The sequence below is a fragment of the Corvus hawaiiensis genome, chromosome 1 (assembly GCF_020740725.1).
Source record: "Corvus hawaiiensis isolate bCorHaw1 chromosome 1, bCorHaw1.pri.cur, whole genome shotgun sequence".
In the NCBI taxonomy this organism is placed as follows: Eukaryota; Metazoa; Chordata; class Aves; order Passeriformes; family Corvidae; genus Corvus; species Corvus hawaiiensis.
In genome coordinates this window covers 9,691,117-9,716,694 of record NC_063213.1, presented here as the reverse complement: position 1 = coordinate 9,716,694, position 25,578 = coordinate 9,691,117, and the positions used below count along the sequence as shown (strand labels likewise).

At 37.0% G+C, this 25,578-nt stretch overlaps 1 protein-coding gene and 1 long non-coding RNA gene across 2 annotated transcripts in view; one reads left to right on the top strand and one right to left on the bottom strand.

Moving 5' to 3' along the window:
• DYNC2I1 (dynein 2 intermediate chain 1) overlaps window positions 1-21,744 on the bottom strand; it is a 28,997-nt gene extending 7,253 nt beyond the window's left edge. Inside the window, exons 1-17 of the mRNA XM_048328249.1 lie at window positions 21,673-21,744; window positions 19,014-19,067; window positions 17,749-18,178; window positions 17,170-17,222; window positions 16,227-16,553; window positions 14,539-14,597; window positions 13,228-13,285; window positions 11,618-11,695; window positions 10,251-10,446; window positions 8,525-8,627; window positions 5,647-5,776; window positions 5,001-5,112; window positions 4,537-4,631; window positions 4,085-4,211; window positions 3,034-3,206; window positions 2,321-2,483; window positions 873-986 (exon numbers count right to left, since the gene is read on the bottom strand). Coding sequence (XP_048184206.1) covers window positions 873-986; window positions 2,321-2,483; window positions 3,034-3,206; window positions 4,085-4,211; window positions 4,537-4,631; window positions 5,001-5,112; window positions 5,647-5,776; window positions 8,525-8,627; window positions 10,251-10,446; window positions 11,618-11,695; window positions 13,228-13,285; window positions 14,539-14,597; window positions 16,227-16,553; window positions 17,170-17,222; window positions 17,749-18,178; window positions 19,014-19,067; window positions 21,673-21,687 — 2,287 coding nt within the window. The 5' untranslated portion in view covers window positions 21,688-21,744. The remainder of the gene's footprint in view (window positions 1-872; window positions 987-2,320; window positions 2,484-3,033; window positions 3,207-4,084; window positions 4,212-4,536; window positions 4,632-5,000; window positions 5,113-5,646; window positions 5,777-8,524; window positions 8,628-10,250; window positions 10,447-11,617; window positions 11,696-13,227; window positions 13,286-14,538; window positions 14,598-16,226; window positions 16,554-17,169; window positions 17,223-17,748; window positions 18,179-19,013; window positions 19,068-21,672) is intronic.
• Window positions 15,932-19,737, top strand: LOC125338014. Its single transcript, XR_007208171.1, has 3 exons — window positions 15,932-16,192; window positions 19,234-19,284; window positions 19,433-19,737. It is a non-coding gene; the product is annotated as an uncharacterized LOC125338014 (long non-coding RNA).
• Window positions 21,745-25,578: the final 3,834 nt, after the last annotated feature.

Sequence of the window (25,578 nt, the reverse complement as noted above, 5' to 3'; positions counted from 1 at the left end):
GTCAAGGCTTCCTAGAGAGGTGGACAATGCTCCAAGCCTGTCAGTGTTTAGGAGGTGTTTGGACAATGCCCTTAACAACCTGTTTTAACTTGGTCAGCCCTGAATTGATCAGGCAGTTGGACTGGATGATCCTTGTACATCCCTTCCAACTCAAACAGTCTCTTCTATATCTCTATTCCAGTATGTGCAGTTTGTCCTACCAGAAAAGCAGATGATCTCTGTCTGCATCTTTTTTAAACGTCTGGGTTCTGCATGGACTTTGGAAGGGAACATAAAGTGAAACAAATGAAATCTTGTAAAACCTGCAATATGCAGCACATTTCTTCAAACCACTGTGGATTTCAAAGTACAAATCTGCAATGGAAATGATAATGTCTTCCCTAGCACACTGTCTGAGAATTTGAGGATGTGAGGATTAGAGTTTCTTTGCAAAGGTTGGTCATAAGAAAAACCAGGCAAAAGGCACAGGAAAACCACCAGTTTCAAATCACAGCCATACATTTCAAGTGCTTTCAGATATAAGCAAGTTGCTCCACTGACTCAGACAGGGATTTTTTTGGATATTAGAGAAGCACTAAGACTCTTTCAAAGGCAGTTTTTGAGTGATGACTTTTTTTATCATGGAAATATTGCCTGGAAAACAGACATTGTAACAAGCACGCACCCACATCTGACATGATGCTGCACTGAATGCACATTACATAAAAATGAGAGCAGAAAACAAACATGAATGTTGTATGCAATTGATACTATAAACAACTAAAGATGCCGACTGGGATTATAAACTGGAGTTTGGCTATGATGTATCTGTTTCACTAGATACCTAAAGAAATACTCAGATGTATTGATTCTTAGAAGAGCAGCTTACATACCTTCCTGATAAGAGAGGCTTGAGAGCCCATAACTGTGGTCACTGCTGACAGAAGTTGAGACAGGTTCCACTGCCAGTATAGGAGAGGTGTGGTTTACTGAGTTCAGAATGCCATCTGTAAATAAGAATAATGAAAGTTAAACATAGTACTTTCCACAAAAAAACAACAACAAAACCTTAATCACTTTTCAGTTTATGGGAGAATGATGATTTCAAAGAAAGAATGGTAAATAATGAACTTTGCACAAGTCTCAAATACAATACTGCAAACTGTTTCCTAAATTAACAAAATACTACTAGATAAATCAGTATTTCAGTATTTCTATTCAATTCTCATTTTCCAAATGACTGATGCACCATTTATGCCACTGTACCAGACATTTCATTAAAATCTGCCACTTTAGGGTTACCATGGAAAGAATTATGATTATTTCAAGCTCCATAAACAACAGGGGTAATCACTGTTTACTATAAAAGAAGACAAAATTGAAGAAAAATTACTCTTAGCAGAAAGTATCCTGAAAAATCCTGAAACAAAGTATTCACCACAAGAAAATATATATTGACCCTTTAATAGCATTTTAAGGCAAATGTGTGTTTAGTGTAATTTCAGTGTGCGTTCTTTGTCAGATACTCATGTTTTCTGGACTTGCCCTGTGCACAGAACTTAATCTCACCTAAGACTGAAGGCATTAAAGCTTCCTAAGTGTCCAGCATTAAACCTGCCTGCTTACATAAGAAACTAAATGAAACTGTACACATACATTTGACTCCCAGTGTACAACACAAGACCAAGCATCTGTGATCTATTAAGAAAATAAAAAGTCTATCTACCACCAATTACTGTTTACTTTTACATGGCTGCTACAATTAGAAACACTTGTGAAGAAAAGAGGATTTTGTGAATACGTGTAGTGGCGTGTTTCAGAAAAATAATAGTACCACAGCCAAAGTTAAATCAGAAAATCATAGAATGGTTTGAATTGGAAGGAATCTTAAAGATCATCCTGATCCTACTCCCTGCCATGGGCAGGGACACCTTCTACTATGCCAGGTTTCTCAGAGCCCCATCCAGCCTGGCCTTGAACACTTGCAGGGATGGGGCACCCACAGCTTCTCTGGACAACCTGTGCCAGAGCCTCACCACCCTCACAGGAAAAAATGCCTTCCTAATAACTAACCTAAGCCTACCCTCCTTCAGATTATGGTCATTTCCCCTTGTCCTATCACTACATGGACCTGTGAAATCATAGCACCTGCACACATACACAAAAAGGGAAAAACACATAAAGAAGGAGTTGTTTTGAAATAATAAAATTCTTTACAAAATTATTGCTATATGTTATTCTCCGCTCTAGGATATCTTGCATGAACATTACAGAAACATCAACACTTAGGTGACAATTTCACTGTGCACAAAATGACTAACCAGGATGCACAGATACTCACCCGTGGAAAATGTGGGAACTCTAAATGCCCATTCAGTTTCACTGATCATCATACAAGGGTGCATTCTTGAGTCCTCTCGAAGATCCCACACCAACAACGAACCGTCTACTGTTCCAGCAAAAACTAATGTTGCTTTACTGGGACTAAAGCAGCAACATATCACCTGTTAAACAGCAAAAACATACAGGGTTGGTATTATGATAAAGGTCAATGATTTGATGAGCCTGAAATAAGTTTGTGAGCATGTAAACCCAGAAAGCAGAGATTACATGTGTTTATGGCGATCTATTTTAAAAGGGAAGGAGGATACAAGACTTTCAGTAGGCCTTCCCTTTTCGAAACAATTGTTGTGTAATCTACATCTGCTGCCACAAAGCTGAAGGGGGGTCACTCAACTGTACGAGAATGATGTGTAGAGAGAAGTCCTAACCACATCTGAACCAGATGTTTTACTTGCATTTACTCTTCAACCATGAAATAGAGTCATAATTAAACAATCAAAACAACCAATGAAACACCATGATCATCACTACAATCTAGTTCTGGAGCACAAAATAGAATGAGAATAGTGCTTTGTTCACCAGCCAATGTGTTTCTCAAAAGATATAAGATGGCGTATTTTGCAGGACAAAAAAAGGACCCCAAGTAAAAATAAAATCTTCAAATAAAGTCTTTTAATTGATGGGCAAATATACAATGTTATTAAAACATACCTCTGAATCACATATTAAAACTTTCTGAGGACTGGAGGGCTGCCAGATGTTCCAAACACATATGAGGCTCTTTCTGCTCAGCAAACCAACACCTGCCTTTTCAGGTAATCCATGAACAGAAAGTAGTGCCTGCCTCTGAACTTGAGAGACATATAAGCAGGGTATTTTTCGGTCTAAACCATTAAAAAAAACGTCAAGAAAGAAAAGCAATAAGTGAAAAAGCAAACTCACTGCAGATGGAAAAGCATATTTAGCTGCTATAGCAACAAACAAAGAAACTAAGATGTAATTATGAAGAATATTTCTATTAACACTGTGTTGCTTTTGAAGATGTACAATGAAAAAGGAGGGACTAAAGAATGCATCCAAAATATTAGAAGTAGAAAGCAAAAAGGAAGAGAGCCAGGAAATTAATAGAATAATTATTCTGGGCATAAGCAAGCCAATCTGATCTGATGTCAGTATATATACTGAAAATTAAACTGAGTCTCAAACAGGAAACAGCACAGGCCAGGCTTTTTTTGTTTCATCTCATGTGTTCATGTTAGATGACATAGAGTTCTGTTATAATGGGCCTTCCTTACATAATTACAGATGCTCTATTTTTCACTTTTCATCTGAACAGCTACTGTTTATATGGAGAAGATACAATTGCTTTTCAAATATATCAGGCTACAGTGTTCCTGTTCAATAATCTGCCTTTATTTGTAACTTTGGCCCTACTGCATAAAGAGCCCAAACAAAATTACACCTGTTGGGATGGCCCTTCAACAATAGGGACAAGAAATTACACACATTATGTTAATTGCTGGCTTTTCTAGTTGGAATAGATGGAATACATTTCTTGTAAGACGCTCTGACGTTCCCTATGTGAAATCAATCTGCACAGAGTTCCAGCAAAATTAGTGCAATTAAAAGAAAAGTGACATTTACATCATCTGTATATCCTGATATGTGCTATTTGCACAGTAATGACAAAGAACATGGTAGTTTGCATAACAAAGAAGAGTTCACTCTGTACACTAAAAGGTATAGAATAAAGTTCCCTTACCATGGAGGAATGGCTGGTTAGTATTTAACTGGAAACAGCTATCACTAATAGACAGACTGGTTTGTCGAGATCTTAGTTTCCTGGGTTGTGTTGCAACTTGATCTTCCTCTAGCAAAACAGCAATCACCTTTCAAACATAATTACATTTATAGAAATAAAAGGGTCATCTTATCTTTCAGCTTTGCTATTTGTAGCTTTCTAAAGTTATGTGGATTAATTTCATAAACCTTTATCAACTGTCTTCCTAATTTTGTAACTTTGCAAATACAGCTTTACAGACATAAAAGTTGCACAGCTCTGATTCCATTCCTTTGCAGAGAGATTATTCCCTTTGATAATGAGTATTATTTAAGTAATTTATTTAAATTAGTCAGAACAAGAACTGTAAGTGATCTCTCACATTGTATACATATGCACATAGCTCATAAGGGATATTAAGGATATAAGTGTACCTGGCAAGCAGACCGGAGAAAATTTGTTAATCTTTGAGAATCAATTTTAGGTGTTGGAGCTCCATTCACTGATGTATCCTGGTTGCTTATGGGACCTGTGAAAAACAGAAACTAAACGTGAAGCTTCAAAAGGGAATCAGTTAAGAAAAGTATAAGGACAATTTAATTTTTAAGCAAGAGGAGAGTGGCAGGAATCAACTTATCTTCAGCAGAAATAACAGCACTGAAGAACAAGATCTGTTGGAGACTCATTTTTGCTGCCAACGGAAACATCAAGCCAGAAGGAAAAACTATTTCTGCCATTTGTTTTTCATAGCCTCCACATGAGGATTCAGAGTGCCTATGTCAGCTTGCTATCAATGCAGCCTGCCACTCTATAGATTCTCACAAGTAATGGATACCAAAGAGAAAGTTTACATGACATGCACTCATCCACAAGTGAATAAGACTAAAATCTTCTTCACCTCCAGATACAAGAGCACTTTCTCCTGGATGCTGTGTCCATTTCTCCGACGTCTCAACTTCCTCAGTCTGAATGTCTCTATCAAGATTGTCCTCGTTACACTGAACATATGCCTAAAGTAGAAAGATAAAAGTGATCATCAGTATATGGGTTACACAACTAAGAATGACAGCACATAACTCAATAGAACTTAGTAATTTTAAAACTGAAATTTGAAGCTCAAACTTTTCTGTTTGTAAATTCAGACCTGAGCAAACTGACACACTGTCACTATTTTGTGCATGTACGTTTTAACACATTTCACACCACAGTGCTAAATAAATAATATTGCAAAAATACAGAATGTCTTCCATGATGTGTAAACACCAAACCCAGCATAGCTGAGGACAGTGGGCCACAGACAGACAGAAAGCCTTTTGAAAATGGGGAAGGATAATGAGACTCCTAATACAGAAAGGAAATGGCCTGTCTGGCCAAAAGTTTCGAGATCATTGCTTTATAGTAATTGAGGTTTAGAGATGAATATTATTAATTTATTACTTTATGTTCTGGTAGCTTTAGCAACTTTATTTTTTAAGGAAGATTATTTTCCAGAAGGAGGATCAGCACTTTGAGAATTTAAATGTTACTGTGTATTTGTTACGCACCTGCTTAGTGTTCATTTTACCAAAATTCCTGATATACATGTCGTACTCATTGACAGGGGGCAAATCCAGTAATGAAAAACTAACTGAGAAATCCAGGTCAATTAGTGGCAGAAGTTCTGAACTCCGTTTTCTTTAGGATGAATTACAAGAGAGAAACACAAAAATGGTTAAGACCAAGCATTTGGTATTCCTAAGGAATGACAACCTGATGTTGTATAGTACCAGAGATCTAACAATCCTTTAAAATATGTGAATTGATGTTGTGCCAACATTAATTAGCAGATAAAAATATATCAATAGAAGTACATACAATACTGTTATGAGGTCTCATTTAATGTTATGCTGAGATAATGATCATATTTGAAAATGCAACACTAATTGCAAATGGCAAACTTAACATGGTTTTTTACAAAAGCCAAACTATCAAAATCTCAGCAGATCATCTTGCCTAAGTATTCCAAAGCTGTTCTGTGAGGTGACAGATGAATGTCTTTTTCTTCTGTAGTTAGGACAGTGGATAATTCTCCTAAATTCATTTTATTAACTCACATCACTCCTATGTGTACATGCTTTATAAAGACCTTCTGTAATGTCCTAGCTTTGTTAGACATATGCAATAGACTGAACTTGTACCTCTTTACATCACTAAGGAAACAAACAACATTAGTAGCAATCCTAAACTATATTTTAAATATATACATTTAATTAATTTACTGCAGATTCATAACCTGTGGACACGGATGCTGACCTCTTGGCCTAACACGAGGCCTCAAAAAAAAATCATCATTTACTGGACAATTGGACTTGGTCTAAACTGTATGGAAATTAGTACTCTAGATAGAGGAAGATGTGCATTTTTCCACTTGGATTTTTTGTCTGGAGTAAGATTAGCGTATTGTACAGGATTTGAGATAGTTGAGTCTCTTTGTCCTATGAAATGCCAAATCTTTCTAAATTCCCCTGTTGGAATGATAAAACGTGACTCAACTGTCTTATCCATCTTCCCTCAATTCTTTTATTTTCTGCCTACCTTAATTTTTTTCATTTTTGCTCACAAATAAATCTATATTTTGATTCTTAATTGGAAAACTAGTCTACCTGCATATACTGCATCTTACTTCGTCAACTAAGAAACCGTGATATTACATATTACCATCAGCTACAAAGAGATTCTTATCATTCCACTTGTATGGATGTGTGGATAATGAAAAGACTGACAGTTTTTGTCACAATTCACACAACTATCTATCTGCTTTAATGCCATAAAGCTGTTAAGATATTTCATTTTAAGAGTGAACTGCTTGAATTACATAGAGATGTCTGCTTACAAGTCAATTCCAGGCTCTTGCTCTAGTGCAGTCTTTGACAATGAGACAATTTTTGCAGTCTCCCTTTCTCTCTCTTGCGCTTGCCAGCTTTTTTAATGTACTTAAAAGTGATATATAAATACAAACCAGATACAATTATGGATCTGTAGCAATTCCACAATAAACAGTCTTGCAGATGCCTACCCTAGTTATGGCTTCTTCTCAGAAAGATGGTATTTGAAAAAGGAAAAGACTAGAGCAACAAGAGCTCAAATTTCATCAGTATTTTAAGGTGAATTTTTCTTTATGCATAAGGACAATTTCTGCATCTCCTTTTTGCTACTTGATGAGATCTATTGCATATTCTTACCCACATTTTATTTTAACTTGTGCTTCCTAATATATCACCTCTTCACAAACACCGGCATAGATTGCTGAGATCTAACTCAAACATATGAAAGTTGCTTACTAGCTACAAACCTTAATGGTGCATGCAGACAGATCCTTAAAATAAACTAATAAGTTTATATTTATAATTTACAACTCCCAAGTCCCACAACTCATTTATGGGATGCTTTCAGTCTATTTACTGGTAGTAATGCATTATCACAGCATTAAATTCCACAACCCCTTTCTCTTTCCATGAAAATATTTGTTATCTTCACAGGCTGTGTATGTTGTTAGCAAGCACACAGAGTTATAAACATAGTCATAATCAGTCATGGTACATAATCAGCAGAGGCTGACAAATATTTCAGAAGGCAATTCTTCAGAGATGCCTTCCTGAGTTTCTTAATCTGTCTCCACTGTCTAGAGGGGAAACCTAGACAATGAACTTGTGTAAAAATTTGAGCATAAAATTTTTGGCAATGTGAGTTAAATACCTTAGACAATAAAATCTCCCTTATGTAAAGATTAGCCACTGATGTGCAGCCATGAAACAGTGGAATCTACTATTAACAACAACATTTAATAATCTTGCTTTATGCATCCAGCATTGTAACAAAGAACTGGAGATACATACAGTGCTTCAGACAAATCTGGAGGTTCCACAAAAAGCAGGCATCAATTTATTTCTTTAAAATACCGAGATGTTTTAGGTATCTCAAATCTAGATCAATTTTAGATCAGTAGTAACATATTTTTACAGTAATTGGTGTTATCTCTGAAAGGGAACGTGCTATTTTGGCAACTACATGCACCACGTATTCTTGATTATTTCAAAAAAGTCCTGCAGAGACCTGATGGTAACTAAAAGGCTTGCTCTTTAGTACTTTAACTCAATATCTAATTAAGTGACTGAAGCATTATACAAAGAAATTACAATCCTGGCAACTCATTCTGTAATAAAATAATGCACATAAACTGATATATAGATACATTTCTCTTATAAAATGACATGTAGCAATACCTGTAAATTATATTTACTTAAGAATTAATTACTGCTAGTTACCAAAACATTTGATTCCATAAGGCTCAAGTTTCTAAACTTCACATATTTCAAATATAATGAAAACTACATCTCACATAGTGAACTGCCATTTTGTGTGGATTATTTAAAATACACTTACTTCTGCTTACTGGCCATACTTCGGCTGCTTTGTCTTTGGCTTGCCATTTGGAAATCCATGAATATTCCACAAAAAGAGCTTCTGACAGAAGAATCTTGCCTTTCTGTGATATTGTAAAACATAGAGTTACAGTTCACACTTAAAAGCACATGAAAATGTTAAGCAGTAAGTCAAAAAAGCAGATTTGTTACAACACAGCTACTAAAAGTTACTGGCTCACATGTTACACAAAACACCCTATCACCATTTTAATTACAATGAGTTTAACTTCAGTAACGGGCCAGCATATGGCCCTTATAATGGTTCTTTATCAATCAATCAACTCAAAATGACTGATGATTGTAATTTTTACTCTAGAAGACTATGATGCACTAAGTGCCTCTTTCTTTCTCTTGCCATCAGCAGGTCACTTGTCCCCCTGTGTATAATAAAACGCTCTATGATCAATTCTAAAAATTGTATTAAAGTCACACAGACTTCACCATGCGCACACTACACCTCTGAGTAAGAACTCATCTCTACAGGTAGTGGAGAACCTCATCAACACAGGCTTAACTAATGTCCTTGGATGAAGAAGGAAAGCATTGAAAACTGTTCCTTAAAAAGCCACAGTTAAGAGACCAATTACAACAACTGATGTCACGTCTATCTTACCCCTTTTCTGGCTAGGCTGTAGCTAATTGACCTTAAGAACCAACTTCCAGTCAGGACTAATGGTGCTCCACTTCCTCAAAGGATGACTGCCTTTTTAGACAATACTTGTAAAATGCTTTTAAACTTATAAAAATAATTACCAGACTGATCAACCACCATTTTAGGCACACGAGATCAAAAGTTCATCAAAAAAAGAACACACTGTGTAATTAAGAATAAAGCAACAAGTGCTACAATTTTGAAATTTAAAAATCTTTATTGATTCTGTATTGTTCACTAGAAAAATAATAATTGCATAAACTTCTGCAAAAAGAAATTTACATTACAGTATACTGGTTCTGACTGCAATGACCATTAAGTGAAAATCTATTAACTGAATCAGAGACTCTTCTACGCTAGAAAAGATCTTTAAGAGATGCTGTAAAGACTTACTGAAATTCCATGCTATTCTTCCATGACTGTACTAACTTTATATAAACCAGACTAAAAATATATTAAATATTGTTTTGCACAACGATTCTAGATGGCTGCTCACTTCAGTGCAGGCTGCAAAGAAGAACCACAACTGCAGTTACATAAGTAGCTCTGGCACTCACAGGTATCAGATCAACTGAATGCCAGACAACATTTCAGAAAGAGCCTGCATTTAAAAGTGACTAAGTGCTATATATTTGAGTAGTATTGATATTTCTCTTGCCTTCCCTCCCAGAACAGTTGCTTCAAATTTGCTTAAAAGAAAAAGGTGAATTTAATGCCAGCAGAAGTCCCAAACTGTTCCAGCACTCCTGAAGTTTTCAAAATCCAGACTCTCATATGCTCCTCTTACCCAAAATAAGATGTATTAAATGTCAGTCTGTTCATTTTTGTATTTCACATTTTAAATGATTAGTAATGTCTATGAATCATTTAGTAATGTGGACGTTACAGTGCTTACCCACAAACCTACATGACTCATCCAGAGGACCAGATTTTGGCCTTTAGGCAGACTTCTAGAAAAGGTGGACTGCTGACTTGTAAGTTGTATGTGTTATTCACACATTTAATAAAAAACCACTGGTATCTAATCACATACCCATGACTAGTTCCTTTCTTCCATTTTCCAGTTTCTTCGGCAATGGAGTAAAAATTCTATCATTTTCTGCAGTAATTGCTCTTTGAATTTCTTCAATTTCTGATGTTCTGGAAAATGGAATCTCTCTCTGCTTTTCTCCTGCATCTCTTTCTTCACTGCTTTTGTCTTCATCATCTTCAAAATCATCTTCATAGTCCTTTGAAAGTAACGAACTTTCAATACTTAGTAAACAGGGACTATAGATACCTTTTTCAAGAACTTTTACAGAAATTATAAAACAGTGCCAAAATAAAAACCTCATACAGATGGCTATAAATCCTCTGAATAAAAAGCATTCTAAAATAACTGATGGAGAGAAAATGGCATCTCTTGATTGTGCAGTAATTTTAATCAAGAGAAGATAATCTCAGTGTTGTTCTACAGTGCCCAAAATAGTTTTTTAATTTAATGTCCTAAAGTAGATACTATATGTTTCGGTGAATTATGTGTTCTTTAAAAAGATAAAATAACAGTGTTCAGTGGCATAAATGCTTCAGGGATGTATAAAGTTGCTTATTTGGCAGTTTTAATTCAAGCTGTCCTTTAATGGCAGGCTCACATTTACTGAACTACCACACTCCCTGTCCATGCCTAAGGGTCAAACTTTAATAAATTCACTAAACTAAGACAATCCATGTCATGCTAAAATAATCACCTAACACACATGATATGAACAAGTCTTAAATGTGCTTATTTCTCTTCACTGAGTGGCAAAGGGCCACTACAATGACCAGGTCAACAGTGGAAATCATCACTCCTGACATGAGTGGAGATGAATTCTACCCTCACTGAACAAAGATGATTCTAGTTCAGCTCACAATGAAAGCACATCCAATACACTCTTGTATCCTAATAACTTTAAAGTAGACAAAAGAGAGCTATAAAACAGGGAGTTCAATTAAACTAATTAGTGAAGTGAATCCTGTGTGTCTATACCTTCTTCCTATGATATTTTTGCAATGATAAACAAACAGGCTTTTAAAAGTTTTTTTATCTGAAATTATTAGCTCTGATTATTTAATCATTTTTCACAGAAAGTCATTTAAGTAATTGAAATCCAGAAAGGTAGAGAAAGACTTTTGTGAACACTTCAACTCAAAACCAAAAGTTGGTTCCCAACCTCTGATGAAAACTAACTAAATACGTAGCAGAGAGTTTCTACATAACATTTTAATTACTCACTGTCTACTGTTAGACAAGTTAAGGTCACAGTCACCAAAAAAATAAATAAAAACCATGTAACATCCTGTTTATTTCTGTGAACAAAGTTATTCTTATTTTGATGCTTAAGAATTACTTCAGACAGACAACTGTATACTTTCACTTACTTCAAAGTCATCTTCATAATCTGGTGAAAAATCATCAAGTCCTGTGTCTGGATTAGATATGTGTGCATCTTTCGTTTCCTAAATGAGAAAAATAAATGAAGCTGTTAAATAATTTTACCAAAAAAATCTCTTACCTGCCAAATCTTAGAATAAAATAGATTTGTTGTTCTCAGCTATTTCTACATTTTCAAGCAAATATACAGCATATAGTTTATACAGGTAAATAAAAGTGTATTATCAAGTGATAATTACTGAAACCAATAGTACAGGAAGAAAACCAGAACTCAACCTTATCTTGGGAAGACCAACTATTTTTCTACCAGTATTTTTACTGGAAAAGACATAAAAACAGTTGTGTTGCCTATCACTTCAGTGATGGTGTAACAACAAAATAAGACTGCTCTACCCTTTTGAGGACTAGACAAAATTATCCCTAACCTACGTTACACTGGGGGACTCAATCTGCTAATAAAATATTGCGAAGGTTGAAACCAGGGAAGTTGTCATAAATAAATGGCATTATTTTAATCAAATTAAAAATTTAGAGAAAGGAAATTTATTTGAAGTTATTGCTGGGATAAGTCTTATTCCATGTAAAAAGAGGATTCAATGTTAGCAAAATTATTTACATATAAAAATTATCTTATTATCCTGTTGTATCCACGTCTCTGCTTTCCTGGTTTCAACATTTGTACTATTTTATTAACAGATTGAGTCCCCCAGTATAACTTAGGTTGTGAGAAATTTCTCTAACTTGTTCTGCCTGCAAGGTCGCAGGTACTCAGCAGTGACTAATTCATGTAGTATAATTCACAGAATTTTTTAAAAAATCCTTATTACAATTAGTCAGACACCTTTAGTAATACATTCACAACGATGAGTCATTATTAGCTATCAGGCTACTTCGGCATCTCTATTACCTTACTATGATCACCTCAGAAAATGCCTACAGAGCTGTCAGCTTTATTAATAACACAAATGTTTACAACCTTGCATCTGTTACACATGCAGTTTTTACACACTAAAAACCTCCACCTGTCAGTAGTTGTGTGGGTTCCTACTTTAAAGAATTTATAGAGAAAATATATATATTGTCAATGCAAAGCAGGATTACGAAGTCATGCTGGAATACCTGGAAGGCATTTGGAGCAACAAATACACCAAAAAAATCAACAGCATAAAATGCAAAACCCCGGAATTTGATTTAATTCTCCCTGTTGAGTGAGGTCTTAAGCAGGGATTTCACCCTCCTAGGTTGCCTCCTACTGCCAATGAAGACAGAGAAGATAATGGAAACAGAAACCAAATATAAAAGGACTGAATTGCCTATTTCTCTCCACAAACTACAAACGAAATTTAGGTCCTCACCACAGACAATTCACACTTAAAGATGAGCTGAATCAAACAGTTGAAAATATCACAAAACTTTTGAAAATTTTTATGGTAGAGTTTGGCCGTATCTGCACAGACTGTTGCAAATAAACCCAAGTCTACACAACTTCAGCATCAGGCTGAAAATTTGGCTCTATCTGCACCTGTCCATTTAAAAACAGAAAAATAACTTAAATAATTTCAAAATTTTAAAATAATTTTCTCTTCCTTAGTTTTACCTCTTGTCTTGTGTCTGTCTCCTCTTTTTCAACGAGTTTTCCTTTATCTTTTACAGTCCTATACAAAAAGAGAACGGTTTTATTGGTTAACTTGTAAAAAAGCAGTTCCGCTTCAGTTTTGTTTTCTGGGGACTTTGTTTGTTTTAGAAAAAAAAAACCAACCTTTTTTCCTGAAAAGGAAAAAACAGTTGGAAATTTCCAATTAAACTGAAATATTTCTACAAGTATTTTTATAGATCTCTATGATACGAAAGGGTAACGAAACAACCAAGTGATTAACCAGCAAAAAATTCAGAAACTTTGTCCAAATTTAACACCTCTAATTGCATCAAAAGTCAAGAAATAGTAGTGAGGAAAAAAAATTATTAAACCCACACATTTATTACTTGTATTAATATCCACAGCAAACCAGAGATCAAGATCAGGTTGGTGCAATATGCTCAAAAGCTATAAATCAAAGACTGATTTCTAACCTGTTTTTTCATTCAGAGGTCTTATTCATGAGGACAATACAATCAGAGTCAGAAAGCAGGAGCAAATGAACAACAAGCTGTGCTCCTTAATAATCTATTTGATTATTTTATAAATAGAAAGTATCAGACCTCAAGAAGAAAATATTTTTACTTCTTAATTGAGTATTTGTATATACTGCCATTGGGACTGATAAACATATGACAAGGCAACAATAAAAATTAAAATTTGGCTGGATCCTGCTGTAACAAATCAAGAATGATTCAACATTAACAGTGCTTGAAGCTGAACCAGGGTTTCAGAACATCCCACTGAACCATACTGCCTTCCCTGCCATTCAGGAATGGCTGAACTCTCTTCCCCAGCTATGCACAAACAGTGACTCAGCCACAACCTCAGCAGCAACAGCTTCTAAACATTGCCTGCATATTCAGCACTGCTGACACAGCATAAGAGAGTCCTGTGTAGTTCATCATGCAACTTACATGTGTCCACATGACTGCATAGTGAATTTCCAGGTAGCAAAATACAGCATTTCTGTCTCCCAAACTAAGTGCCCAGATTAATATATATGTAACTTTACAAGGACTGCAAAATACCTCTTGCTATTAGGTGTAGAAAAATAATTAGTGGAATACAAATATATACATTTTTATCTGAATCACTTTAGAGGCAACACACGGACTTTTTTTTTTTAATTGCTATTGTATTGGGCCTATGAAAAAAAATTATATTAACCCCAGATATGTGAGATTAAGAATTTATGCTTATTGGTTTGGTGGTGACTGAATCTTAGTAGACACCATCTAGTACATAATTATTTTAAATCTCTGAATTTACCTTACAAGCTGATGGCTCATTTCTTCTTGAATTCTCTCCTTCTTTTTGTATTCACTGTTCTGTAAAAGAAGTCACAATATTCATGAGTCAGAAATGCAGGGAGGAAATATGTGAATGAACCTGTATTAGCAGTACTGTTATCAAACAGTAAGAAAGATTATTAATGAGTTGTTCAATTACAGACTATTTTTTATTTCAGTCATTGCTTGTAAGATGTTCTGAAAAACTGGCAGGGGCTATGGTCTGACCTTGGAAGGCTGTGGCCAGCCTGTTCCAAAGAAAGAGATTTTAACAGTATGTACTGCAACAACTCACACAAACTGGACCCAGGGACAGACAACAGTCTCAGGCATTTTTAATTCCCAATAGAGGGACTTGACTCTTAAATTCTGTGTTATGATCATTTGCCTAAGTTTGGAAATGTATTCAATAGGTTAAGATAAAGGTATTTGTCTCTATCCATGAACTTCAGAAAACAGGGACAGAAGCATCAGAGTGTGTGTTCTCTACCTGAGTAAATTTCCAAGGAAGTCAAACCTTGAGCAAGCCCTGATAGACTCCTCTTGTCTGCTGCAGAAAGTCAGTTACAGGAATCACTCATGGAGGGCCCCTACACTGAAGATGACTGGTATTTTCACTAGAAAATATAGTTCTGAAATTTTATTTATATTGTACATCTTCACTCTTTAGGCAGCAGAAGAAACTACCCTAGACCATCTCAACTGTTGTGTGTTCCATACAACATTGGATTTCAGAGCTACATATTACTAGATATTCCCTCTCCCATTCTTGTGGAATGAACACTTAGAAAAATCAGTAAAAAATGACAAAGTTTTGATTAAGTCTCTAGAATATAACATCATGCTCCATATTAGAAACATAAGAGATATTTTGTGGGTTCAGAAGTAGAGGCAAACCCCACAAATATAAAGGGTCTATATTCACATACCTACTTATGAGCTGGACAGCTGTGCTCCCTTCATAGACAACATAAAAGTAGCTTCTATTAAAATCGTACTTTTTCCTATAAAGGCAGCCAATAAAATTTAATGGACCTCAAGCCTTATGACAAAGTGTTTGTAAAAATTTCAGAAGTCATAGCAAGAAAGAATTTTATGAATAAAAGAGATTTCTAACATTTAGGCAATTTTTTTGTTTAAGTTTTACGGAAGGAATCAATTCTGAATTAGCATACTTAAATGCAGATGTAGTGTTTTCTTCCACCACTTCAGCCTCAAATTTCAGAAAATGTTGCCTCTAAATTCTAGTATTTTTATCATTCCTAGCTTTAGCGGGGGGGTTCCGAGTGCTGGGGAGACCGGCCAGAGCCACGACACGAACACCGATAGGATTTGAGCATCGTGCTCCCTTTATTGTTCACTTACACCAAGTTATACCTACTTTACAAAGATTCACGCCCTATTCCCACGGGACAGCCTCTAAGCGGCGGGGGAGCCGACCAGTGTGTAACTTTGCCCAAGGCTGTTCAAGGCTGCCGGCTGTCAGGTGTCTTGGCAAGCCTGTCTGCAGCCTGAGGCCCCTTCAGGGCTTCTTCCGCAGCAGCCCGGGGTTGCCCAGAGTCTCCTGGGGGATCATATGCCCCTGTTCCACAAGGAATCCCTCTACACCTAGCAACAATGTATCAATGATTGAAGTAAGTGATAAGGTAATGTTTTAACAAAACTTACCCTTAGATCATGCTTCTTTCTTTCATTTTCGCTACTTTTTAGAATCTTATTAGCTTCTGCTGCTGGCCCTTCTCTGTCTCCATGGGAAGATTTTTCTTTAGACCTCCTTGATTTATGTTTTTCTTCCTCTTCTTTTCCATAATGTTTATGACTTTTCTCTTTAGAAAGCCTCTCTTTTTCTGTCCCAACAGAAAGTTCTTTTTTTTCTCTGTGTCTTCTTTCTCTCTCTTTATCCAACTCTTGATGTTTCTGTAACTTGTGTACACGTTCACCTTCTTCAACTTTGTAGGCTAAAACTTTCGCAGCTTTCTTTCTTACATCACTATCCTGCAAAGAGGAAAATAATATTAAAGGGTTAAAAAGTTCTCCAAGACTGTTTTAGCTTCACAAATCGATCAATTTTTTACCTTTAAAATGATTGAATTGTAAGCACTTAATCTTTCTGTCACATGGATCTTCCAGCCATTTTTTCTTTATTTCCTATGATAACAAGTTTCAAATTATAACTGCACTTGAGATTCTGGTATTTCTTCTGTGATACTGCACACTTTGCTACAGAAAATTCTTTGGATTAGATGTTCTTCACACAAAAATTTAATTCTTGTTTAGTAGGTGGTCTAAAGCAGGATGTACACTATGAACTACCCTTGTAATAAAGGCATAAATAGCAGATGGAAACATTTGATGTAGCTGTACAAAAATGAAGCACTGTTTGCTATGAAAATTTTATTTCATGTTTACTTAAAAAAAAAAAAGAATTAAATATGTCCTGAGATACGTAGCTGAGATACGTTTTTTTTGTGTTTTGAACACTTGTCAGCACCTTACTACCTATGCATCTCTTGGATTTCTTGGGAGTTGCAGTCTGATCCAGTTTCTTCATTATTCTACAGTTCTATCTTACTCAGTTATGGAAACACTTCACTAATTTCCTTTCCTTTACCTTCTGTGCTTTATGTCTTCTTTCTCGCTCTTCAGTTCTTGCTTTCTCCTCCTCTAGAAAACAGATGTATAAATTAGGGAACAAATTTTATAGTACTCAAACTCTGTATAATTAATTCTAGCATCTAGAAAACAGTATTTTAGCAGCATATTTTCTCTAACATAAGAGCTTTCTAAAAAGGAATTCTCTTGAAATTCTCTCTCCAAAGCTGGTTACTCCTTCTTCTCTCCTAACGAATCCATCCAGTCTTGTTTGTGTAATGGTAAGAGTAATGACACATGCTACTGAATTCAGTTATCACCCTGCAAGTGAATGGACCACTCAGTAGAGAATGTCTAGGCACTGATCAACAAAACCAGTGGCATCCATCCTCTCTTCAGAGGAAGGGAAACAAGCAACAATTTTTTTTAAAGCATCAAAATAAAAGTAGGTTACCACAACATTCCATAACGACACACATGCCAGCAGGTACTCACACCTGCCTGTTTTATCCTCTCTGCACAGATGGGTGTGCTTTCAGAGTATTCCTATCTAAATATCAAATATTTCCAAGTACAGCAATAACCCAAAGTTACTTACCCAAGCGATGCCTGATTTCTCTTCTTCTGTGATGTTCTGTATCTCTTTCTTCAAATGATTTCAGATTATTTTGTGGATCTATTTGCTTTATCTCATATGTCTTGTATTTTTTGTCTCGTTCTCTACCACTCTCCTTGTCTTTATGTTTTAGTACACTGTGTCTCTCCTCCTGCAAATGTGACTCTTGAACCTTATCTTTGTGTCCCTCTCGGTCTCCTCTTTGGTATTCTTTTTCCCTTTCTCTCTCTCTCCTTTTATCCCTGTCCCTTTCACTGGATTTAAACCTCTCTCTCTCTCTTGTTCTTTCCTTGCTCTTCTCTCTGTCTTTGTGTTCATGTCTGTTAGGGTCTATATCATGAACAGTCCTATCTCTCTGCAGTTTCTTTTCTCTGTGTTTTTGGTCTTCATTTTGACTATCTGCTAGTGATGCCTGAAACAAAATAAAAAAATCTATCATTGTAATTCAGCAATCTATTTTGATAAGAGTATATTCATGTGAAAAAAAATATTGCTGGATTACTAAATGTGTATTTAATTTCCCAAACCCTATTAAAATGCTGATAGGCTTAATTTGTAAATAGTAACATTATGTCTGTGCTTATTGTAAAAAGAATTAATAAATGGAATAATAAGATACACAATATAAAACAGGTTTTAAAAAATACAACACAAACCTAATATGAATATCAGTTATATAACTGACTGGAGCCTGAATGCCTATTTGACCAGGGGATAATGTAATTAACCAGTTTAAAAACACATGACAAACATGATAGATGATGAAAATAAATAAAATAGGTAATATACATTGTAGGAAAGTGAATAAGTATACATAAAGCATAGCTGTCACTTGTATTTGGGTGGCCAGAAAATCAGACCCCATTCACTGCTGTGTGATTACTGTAGCAATGTATTATTTCCATTTACCGAATTTAGAAATTACTAGAGTAATCTTATATGACTCATGCAGCTGGAAACAGCTGAGTGGACCAGCCTCTGGATAACCTTGGACTGGTGAGATTCCAGAACAGTCAGTTGCGACAAGGAACTCAGCAGCTACACATTAAAGCTCCGTACCATTTGTATTCAATGACGCAGATTTGAAGTGTCTGGTGCACCAGAAAGTGTTAAAGAGCTACTACAGATCCCACAAAGCAGAGTGGCTTGTAGAACAAACAGTCAATTCTTTATGTTTAAACCACCAATAAATTCTAGTGCTGTAAGGTAACTTAACATCAAGACTAGCAGAAATAAAATAAAACCACCTTAAGATGTTTCCTAAGTTCCTCTGCTTTCCAAGTATCTTCTTTGGTTCTTCTCTAGAACACAAAATGCAGAAGAGACTGAGTAACCAATTTGCAGAGAGAAGTAAATCATTTAACAATCAGTCATATTTCTAAGGTAAGGATCAAGGTACACATGGCAAGTATCTCTGAAAGAATAATGCAAACAGCAATTTGATTTAGCTCTAACATCTATTTACAGTAAACTTCATCTGACTGGACCTGGAAGAAGCCTGAAGCTCAGAATACATGTGTAAGTTGACTGCACGTTAAATATTTGTATGTAACACTGAAGGTAAAAAGCAAAAAGATAATGAAACTAATCAAAGTACACATGATGATTGTTTCACTAAAGTGCTCCCTAGTAAAATCGGTTATATTTCTTCTATTTTCATTTGCAGAGCTCCTGCACTTGGCTGCTTGATTGCTGTTAAAAAGACTAAATAAAAAAAATCCTATTGTTTGAGATCATTAAGGGAAAGGAGGAATTTTAATCCATTAAGTATTTTAACTAGTTCATTGGAGGATGACGACTATATCCAAAGTGATGTGATCAGGCTACCCTTATTTAGACTTGGCAAAAGCTACTGAAGATTAACAAAATAATCACTGGTAAATATTGTAATGATGAGTTGCACTGGTGGAAGAAAATAAACATATGGTGCCCTTTTTTTTTTTTTTGTTAATTATTTATATGGAAGCAGTATTTTAACAGTATATATATATTTTAAATTACTCTACATGAAAAAAGTCTTGTGTTTTCAAACTTCAATTTTTTAGAAGATTATAGTGGACTGGTAAATTTCATCTAAAGTCAAGGAGAAGTCCCAAGAAGGCAGCATTTGTAACAAAAAGAAAGTGCCCTTTAAGTTTTATTTTCTTCTGATACTTTAAAAACGCAAAAAACCAAAGAATGCATATATTTGCTACTGCAGAAAGATGAGAAAGTAAAAACTAAGCTGATAATTTTCTTAAGTCAAGCTTTAACAAAGCCTAAGAAATTCAACAGAACTTGTGTGAATGTAACCTGGAAGAAAGGATATGGATGGGAAGAGAGCAGAATGCTGTATTATAGTCTCAAACAATAACCTATTTAAAATCCCTAATATATGATCACGTTTTGGTTTTAGACAATATTTATGTATGCAACAGCAAACAAAGAAAGAATGCTAATGATGCTAAGAGCATAAAATCAGCATAACCAACAGAACACCAGATAAGGCAGCTTCAGGTTTATTTCAAAGCTGAGGCAAAAAGCATGCAGTAAACATTCATATGTGATTCTCTGGCACCCCATAATATGAATCTGCCAGTTTTCTGCAGTCTGCAGTTTTTACCTCCCCACCACAACCAGAACCTGTTATTTTGTGTATGATGATTTTCCACTTAAATCTCTGCTTTTTCAGGAGTATAATAAACAAACAGGAGATATTTTATAAAGGTCTTAATAACATTGAGACCACTGTCCCTCTGCAGCTAAATGTTCACATAAAAGTGTTTAAAACAAACTTTGAAAGGATTTATAGAACTTTCTCACCTGTCTGCTAATTTAGACTACTTATATACTCATTTAAATCCAGATTAAGATTAGTTACTTAAATGACACTGGAGTTTAACTTAATTCATCCACCTGAGAGCATTCAGCTCACATGAAATGACACAGAGTTACTGAACCCAAAAAGTGCTATGAAAAACTTTACCATTTAAGAATCTGTCCTTTAATCTAAAGAAAAAGCAGTCAGTGGAACAAATCTTGTTCCTGTAGATAAACTTTGAAAGAGATCAGCACGGGCTTCTTCCCTCACAACTAGAACGATAAGAGGTTTCCAGAACATACTGTTTTTAAGTAACATAAGAATTCAGTTAAATACAATTCTAAAGAAAAAGAAAAAAAAGAACAGTAAGACAAAATTCTGTCCTTAATTTTTAAGCCAGAGCAAAGTACTTTATTTTTTACATGTAAACATTTATCTTTCTTATTTCCAATATGAGTTGCCAATTTGAGAGCCCACAAATAGGTAGGAGCACGACTGATAGAACAGAGGCAGCAAAAGGGGGGTTCCTCAGTGTGGCTGTTCCTGCCACTGCCTCCGGCTCTTTGGCACTCACAGCGTCACACCTGAAAACTTTTAGATCAAAGTTTAACTTTCCCATCACAACTCACTAGCGCACTGATTTGGCACTTCTACTTTTTCAAGTGAAAATATCACACAGTAATTGATGTTAGCATGCGCATGTGGTTTTGCTTCCTTTATCCTGGAGCTCTACAAACGCTCAATAATTTAACACCTTAATGCAAAAGTTACGTGTGTTCCTGAAGAACTAAAGCCCGACAATTAGCGGTTACGGGAGCATCAATTACTAAACACACTTTTATCTAGAATGTGAAGCAACGGGTATTTCCTTAACCACCTATTCCCTTCAGCAGGAGGATGTGCGGCTGGTACAACCTCATCCCTCTGCGAGAGGGGCAAGGATTGCCTTGCTACGGCTGTTGCGGTGGGGGGGATTCGCTGCTGTGCCGACAAAACAAGGCGACCCGACCGGCCCCAGCAGAGCCGCGGGGGTTCTCGGGGCAGCAGAGGAGACACCGGCGCTGTCCCCCCGCCCCTGCCCCGCTCGCCCGGCCGCTGCCCCTCACCTTGTCTCCCTCCATGGGGCCGGGAAGCCGCGTCCGCCGCCGCGGGCCGGGATCGGGCGCTGCGTGCGGGCCCGCCCCGGCAACCAGGGGCAGCAGCCGCTCGCCGAGCGATGGATGCGCCGGCGCGGCGCGGGTGGCGGCAGGGCCGCGAGAAGGTCGCCGTCCGGCGACAGCGGACAAGGACAGGGGGATCCTGGGGTGCCAACAGGTCAGGGAGGTGATCCTGCCCTTCTCCTCAGCCGTGGTGATGCACATCTGGAGTGCTGTGTTCATTTCTGGACTCCTCAGTACAGGAGGGACAAGGAGCTCCTGTCGCGGGTCCAGCGGAGGGCAACGAAGTTAATGAAGTGACAGGAGCATATTTTACAAGGAACAGCTGAGGGAGCAGGGCCAGTTTGGCCTTAAGAAGAGACAAGTGACAGGCGACCTCGTTAATGTGTATAAATATCTATGGGAGGATGCCAAGAGGATGGACCAGGTTCTGCTTGGTGATCCTGAGCAATAGGACAAGAGACACCGTGCAGAAACTGCTGCACAGAAGTTCCACCTGAACGTGAGGAAGAACTTCTTTACTGTGCAGGTGACCGTGCACTGAAACAGATTGTGCAGAGACACTGTGGAGTCTCCCTGACTGGAGATATTCCAGAATCATCTGGACAAAATCCCGTGCCATGTGCTCTGGGATGACCCTGCTTGAGCAGGGAGGTTGGACCAGATGACCCACTGATCATATTCTAATTTCAATTACTGTAGTACATCAATCACCTCTTTACTGAAACGAGGTGAGTTGGTGAATTGTGACGGAAAGACCAGATGACCCTTCCAGCCTGACCCATTCTGTGATTCGGAGCTGATGCCCAGCTGGGTTTCCACAGGTGAGAGCTCAGACCCTGTGAGTTGGGGATGGGGCACACATCCCCACAGCCCTCAAGTAGTGTTGTTCTCCTCTTCAGCACCGACCTACTCTAGGTTAACTGTATAATGAAACCATCCCTCATCATGGCTGACTCACTTGTAATAAAGTTGTGCACAATTACTGCAGGGCAAAAATACTGTGAAAGGGTGCTATGCTTAATCTGCCACTTATCCAGATGCTGGGTAGAGGCAGGTATGAAAAACACTTGTACAAATAAATTAAAATGGTAATAATATTCCCCCAGTGACAAGTACCAGAGCTGATTTCTGCAACAAAGTGCAAGTGGCAGCTCACCAAACACACCTGGAATGAGCTCTATGGTTGCCTGAAGGAAAGGTGTGTGCCATTTCACAGCAAATATTTACAACCCATTAACACGTGCAATTTAAAAGACCAAGTGAAAATTCCTCTGGGTTCTTTTAACTTTGTTCCCTATTTTCAGAGTGTAAAAAAAAGTTAATATGTAACTGCTACTGCTAATATTGATGGTTGTAGAAAACTGACTACTGAGGGGGAAAGAAAGCAAAGGAAGATGCATTTTTGCATTTGAGAAACATTCTTGCCATAGTTCAATGGGAGTTTGTGGCTGACTTCAAAGAGATAAAATTTAACTCCTTATACTTGGCCTTAAATAGTCAATTGACAAGTACATACAGACCCGTGATACCTTGCCTTGTGTTCATATTTCCAGAATAAATTAAAAATGCTGTAAAAGTTTCCACTGTCCAAACCGTGAAATATTTTCCTCTATCATGTAGCAAAAAAGTAAATCATGCATGCAGTTATGAACAAAAACCCCCATCTTAATATTTTATTTAAAAAACCCAAACCACACACACAAACAAACAAAACACACACACAAAAACCCAAGGAAAAAAGAAAAAGCCGAAACACACAATTAATGTAAGTATGACTCTTAAGGGCTAAATTGCATCCACTAAATATAAACATCTATGGATACTAAAATATTTATAAACCTTCTTATGAATTATTTATCTGGTTTTGGCAGAACAATAATAATCTATAAGCATCTCTTATCGACACAGTCTGAGGGATGAACAGATTGAGAGCAGCCCTGCCCAGAAGGACTTGGGGGTGCTGGTGGGTGAGAGGCTGGACATGAGCCAGCCATGGGCACTCACAGCCCAGAAATCCAGACATGTCCTGGGCTGCATCCAAAGCACTGTGGGCAGCAGGGGAGGGAGGGGATTCTTCTCCTCTGCCCCGCTCTGGTGAGATCCCACCTGCAGATCTGCCTCCAGCTCTGGGGTCCCAGCACAGGAAGGACATAAAACTGTGGGAGTGAGTCCACAGGAGGCCACCAAGGTGCTCAGAGGGATGGGGCACCTCTCCTATGAGGAAAGGCTGAGAGAATTGGGATTGTTCAGCCGGGAGAAGAGAAGGCTTTGGGGTGACATCACTGCAGCCTTCCAGTACCTGAAGGGAGCCTGCAAGAAAGAGAGGGACTTTTTGCAAGAGCATGAGCTAACAGGACACTGGAGAATGGACTAAAAGAGAGTAGATTTAGATTGATTATTGGGTAAAAATTCTTTACTGTGAAGGTGGTAAAGAACTGGAACAGGTTGCCCAGAGAAGCCCCATTCCCTGGAAGTGTTCAAGGCCAGGTTGGATGGAGCTCTGAGCAACCTGGGCTAGTGGAAGATGTCCCTGCCCATGGCAAGAGAGGTGGAACTAGATGATCTTAAAGGTCCCTCCCAACTCAAACTTTGCTATGACTCTATGATTTTATACGTTCTTCCCTGAACAAATAAAAGTGGCCATAAAAGTCATCTTGGATTAACTCAAAGAGCTCTTTAGCCACAGTGGAGACAGTGTTATAAACACATGGAACTAGACATCTGCTTAGGAAGGGTCTCTACAGAAATGCTTTCCTATGTATAGAAACTGAAGGACAAAACAACTTTATAACTGAATTTTATTTCTAACAACAATATAGCAAACACATATAACTAAATAAGTAAATGTGACAGTGATACCAAAAATTGGATAGAAGAAGCAGCTTTTTTTTCAAGTTCTGTTTCTCTTGTCTGCTGTTTAGAACAAGCATATGTATTTACTGCAAAAATATTTTTAAATGTCAGTTTTGGCTGCTAATAGCTTTTTTCTTCTTAGCAGTATGATAGTATACTAGTCAGGCATCTCTAAGACAGGAGAAAAATTCCAGATGCGGGAAAGTGCCACTAGAGGGTTTGGAAAGAACTATTCAAATCTTAAACTGGGGGTTCAAACTGAAGTTTAACTGCTGCATGAGAACACAAGGTAGAATAGCACCTTTGGAATAACAATACTAAAATTTGTGCATTCTTAAATGTTTCCACTGTTGCCTTTCTCTGGTCTTAAAATTAAGAGCCAGACATGGTTAAGGGAAAAAGGGGTTTTTACTTTGGTATTTAATTAAGGATCTTTAAGGTGCACCACTTCGCCAAGGTGGAATGCGCCGAAACGCACACACACGGTAGATCGTGTACACAATTTATAGATTTTGCAAATTAGTATATTTATCAAAGATTTTCTAATGAGAGGCCTGAATGATTAGTGTGATATTTCTCCATCCTGAGGAATTTTCCCCTGGATGGGTTTATCTTAGTTTACAGGATGTGTTTTAGAGAGGACCTTGGTTTCTCAGGAGAGTGTAGGGCTTTTTGGCTTCCAACTACAAGGCCTCCAGGACATTTGGTTTCTTGGCATGATGGAATATTACGACTATGCTAAGTTATTTGACTTAAGGAATTACAAGTATGCATGTTAAAAGCACTGAGGATACATAAAATTTATATAAAAGGGTATATAAAAGGTATATAAAAGAAAAGGCAAAAAATCATCATGGCATCATCACCATGTATTAAAATAAACTACAATGTCTCACCAATGAAGTGGAGAAAATTAATACATCAGTGGTTTGACTGCTTCTATAAAATGTGTGTTAGACTCAAGTGAATACAGGCAATAAAATGAAACATATCTGTTGT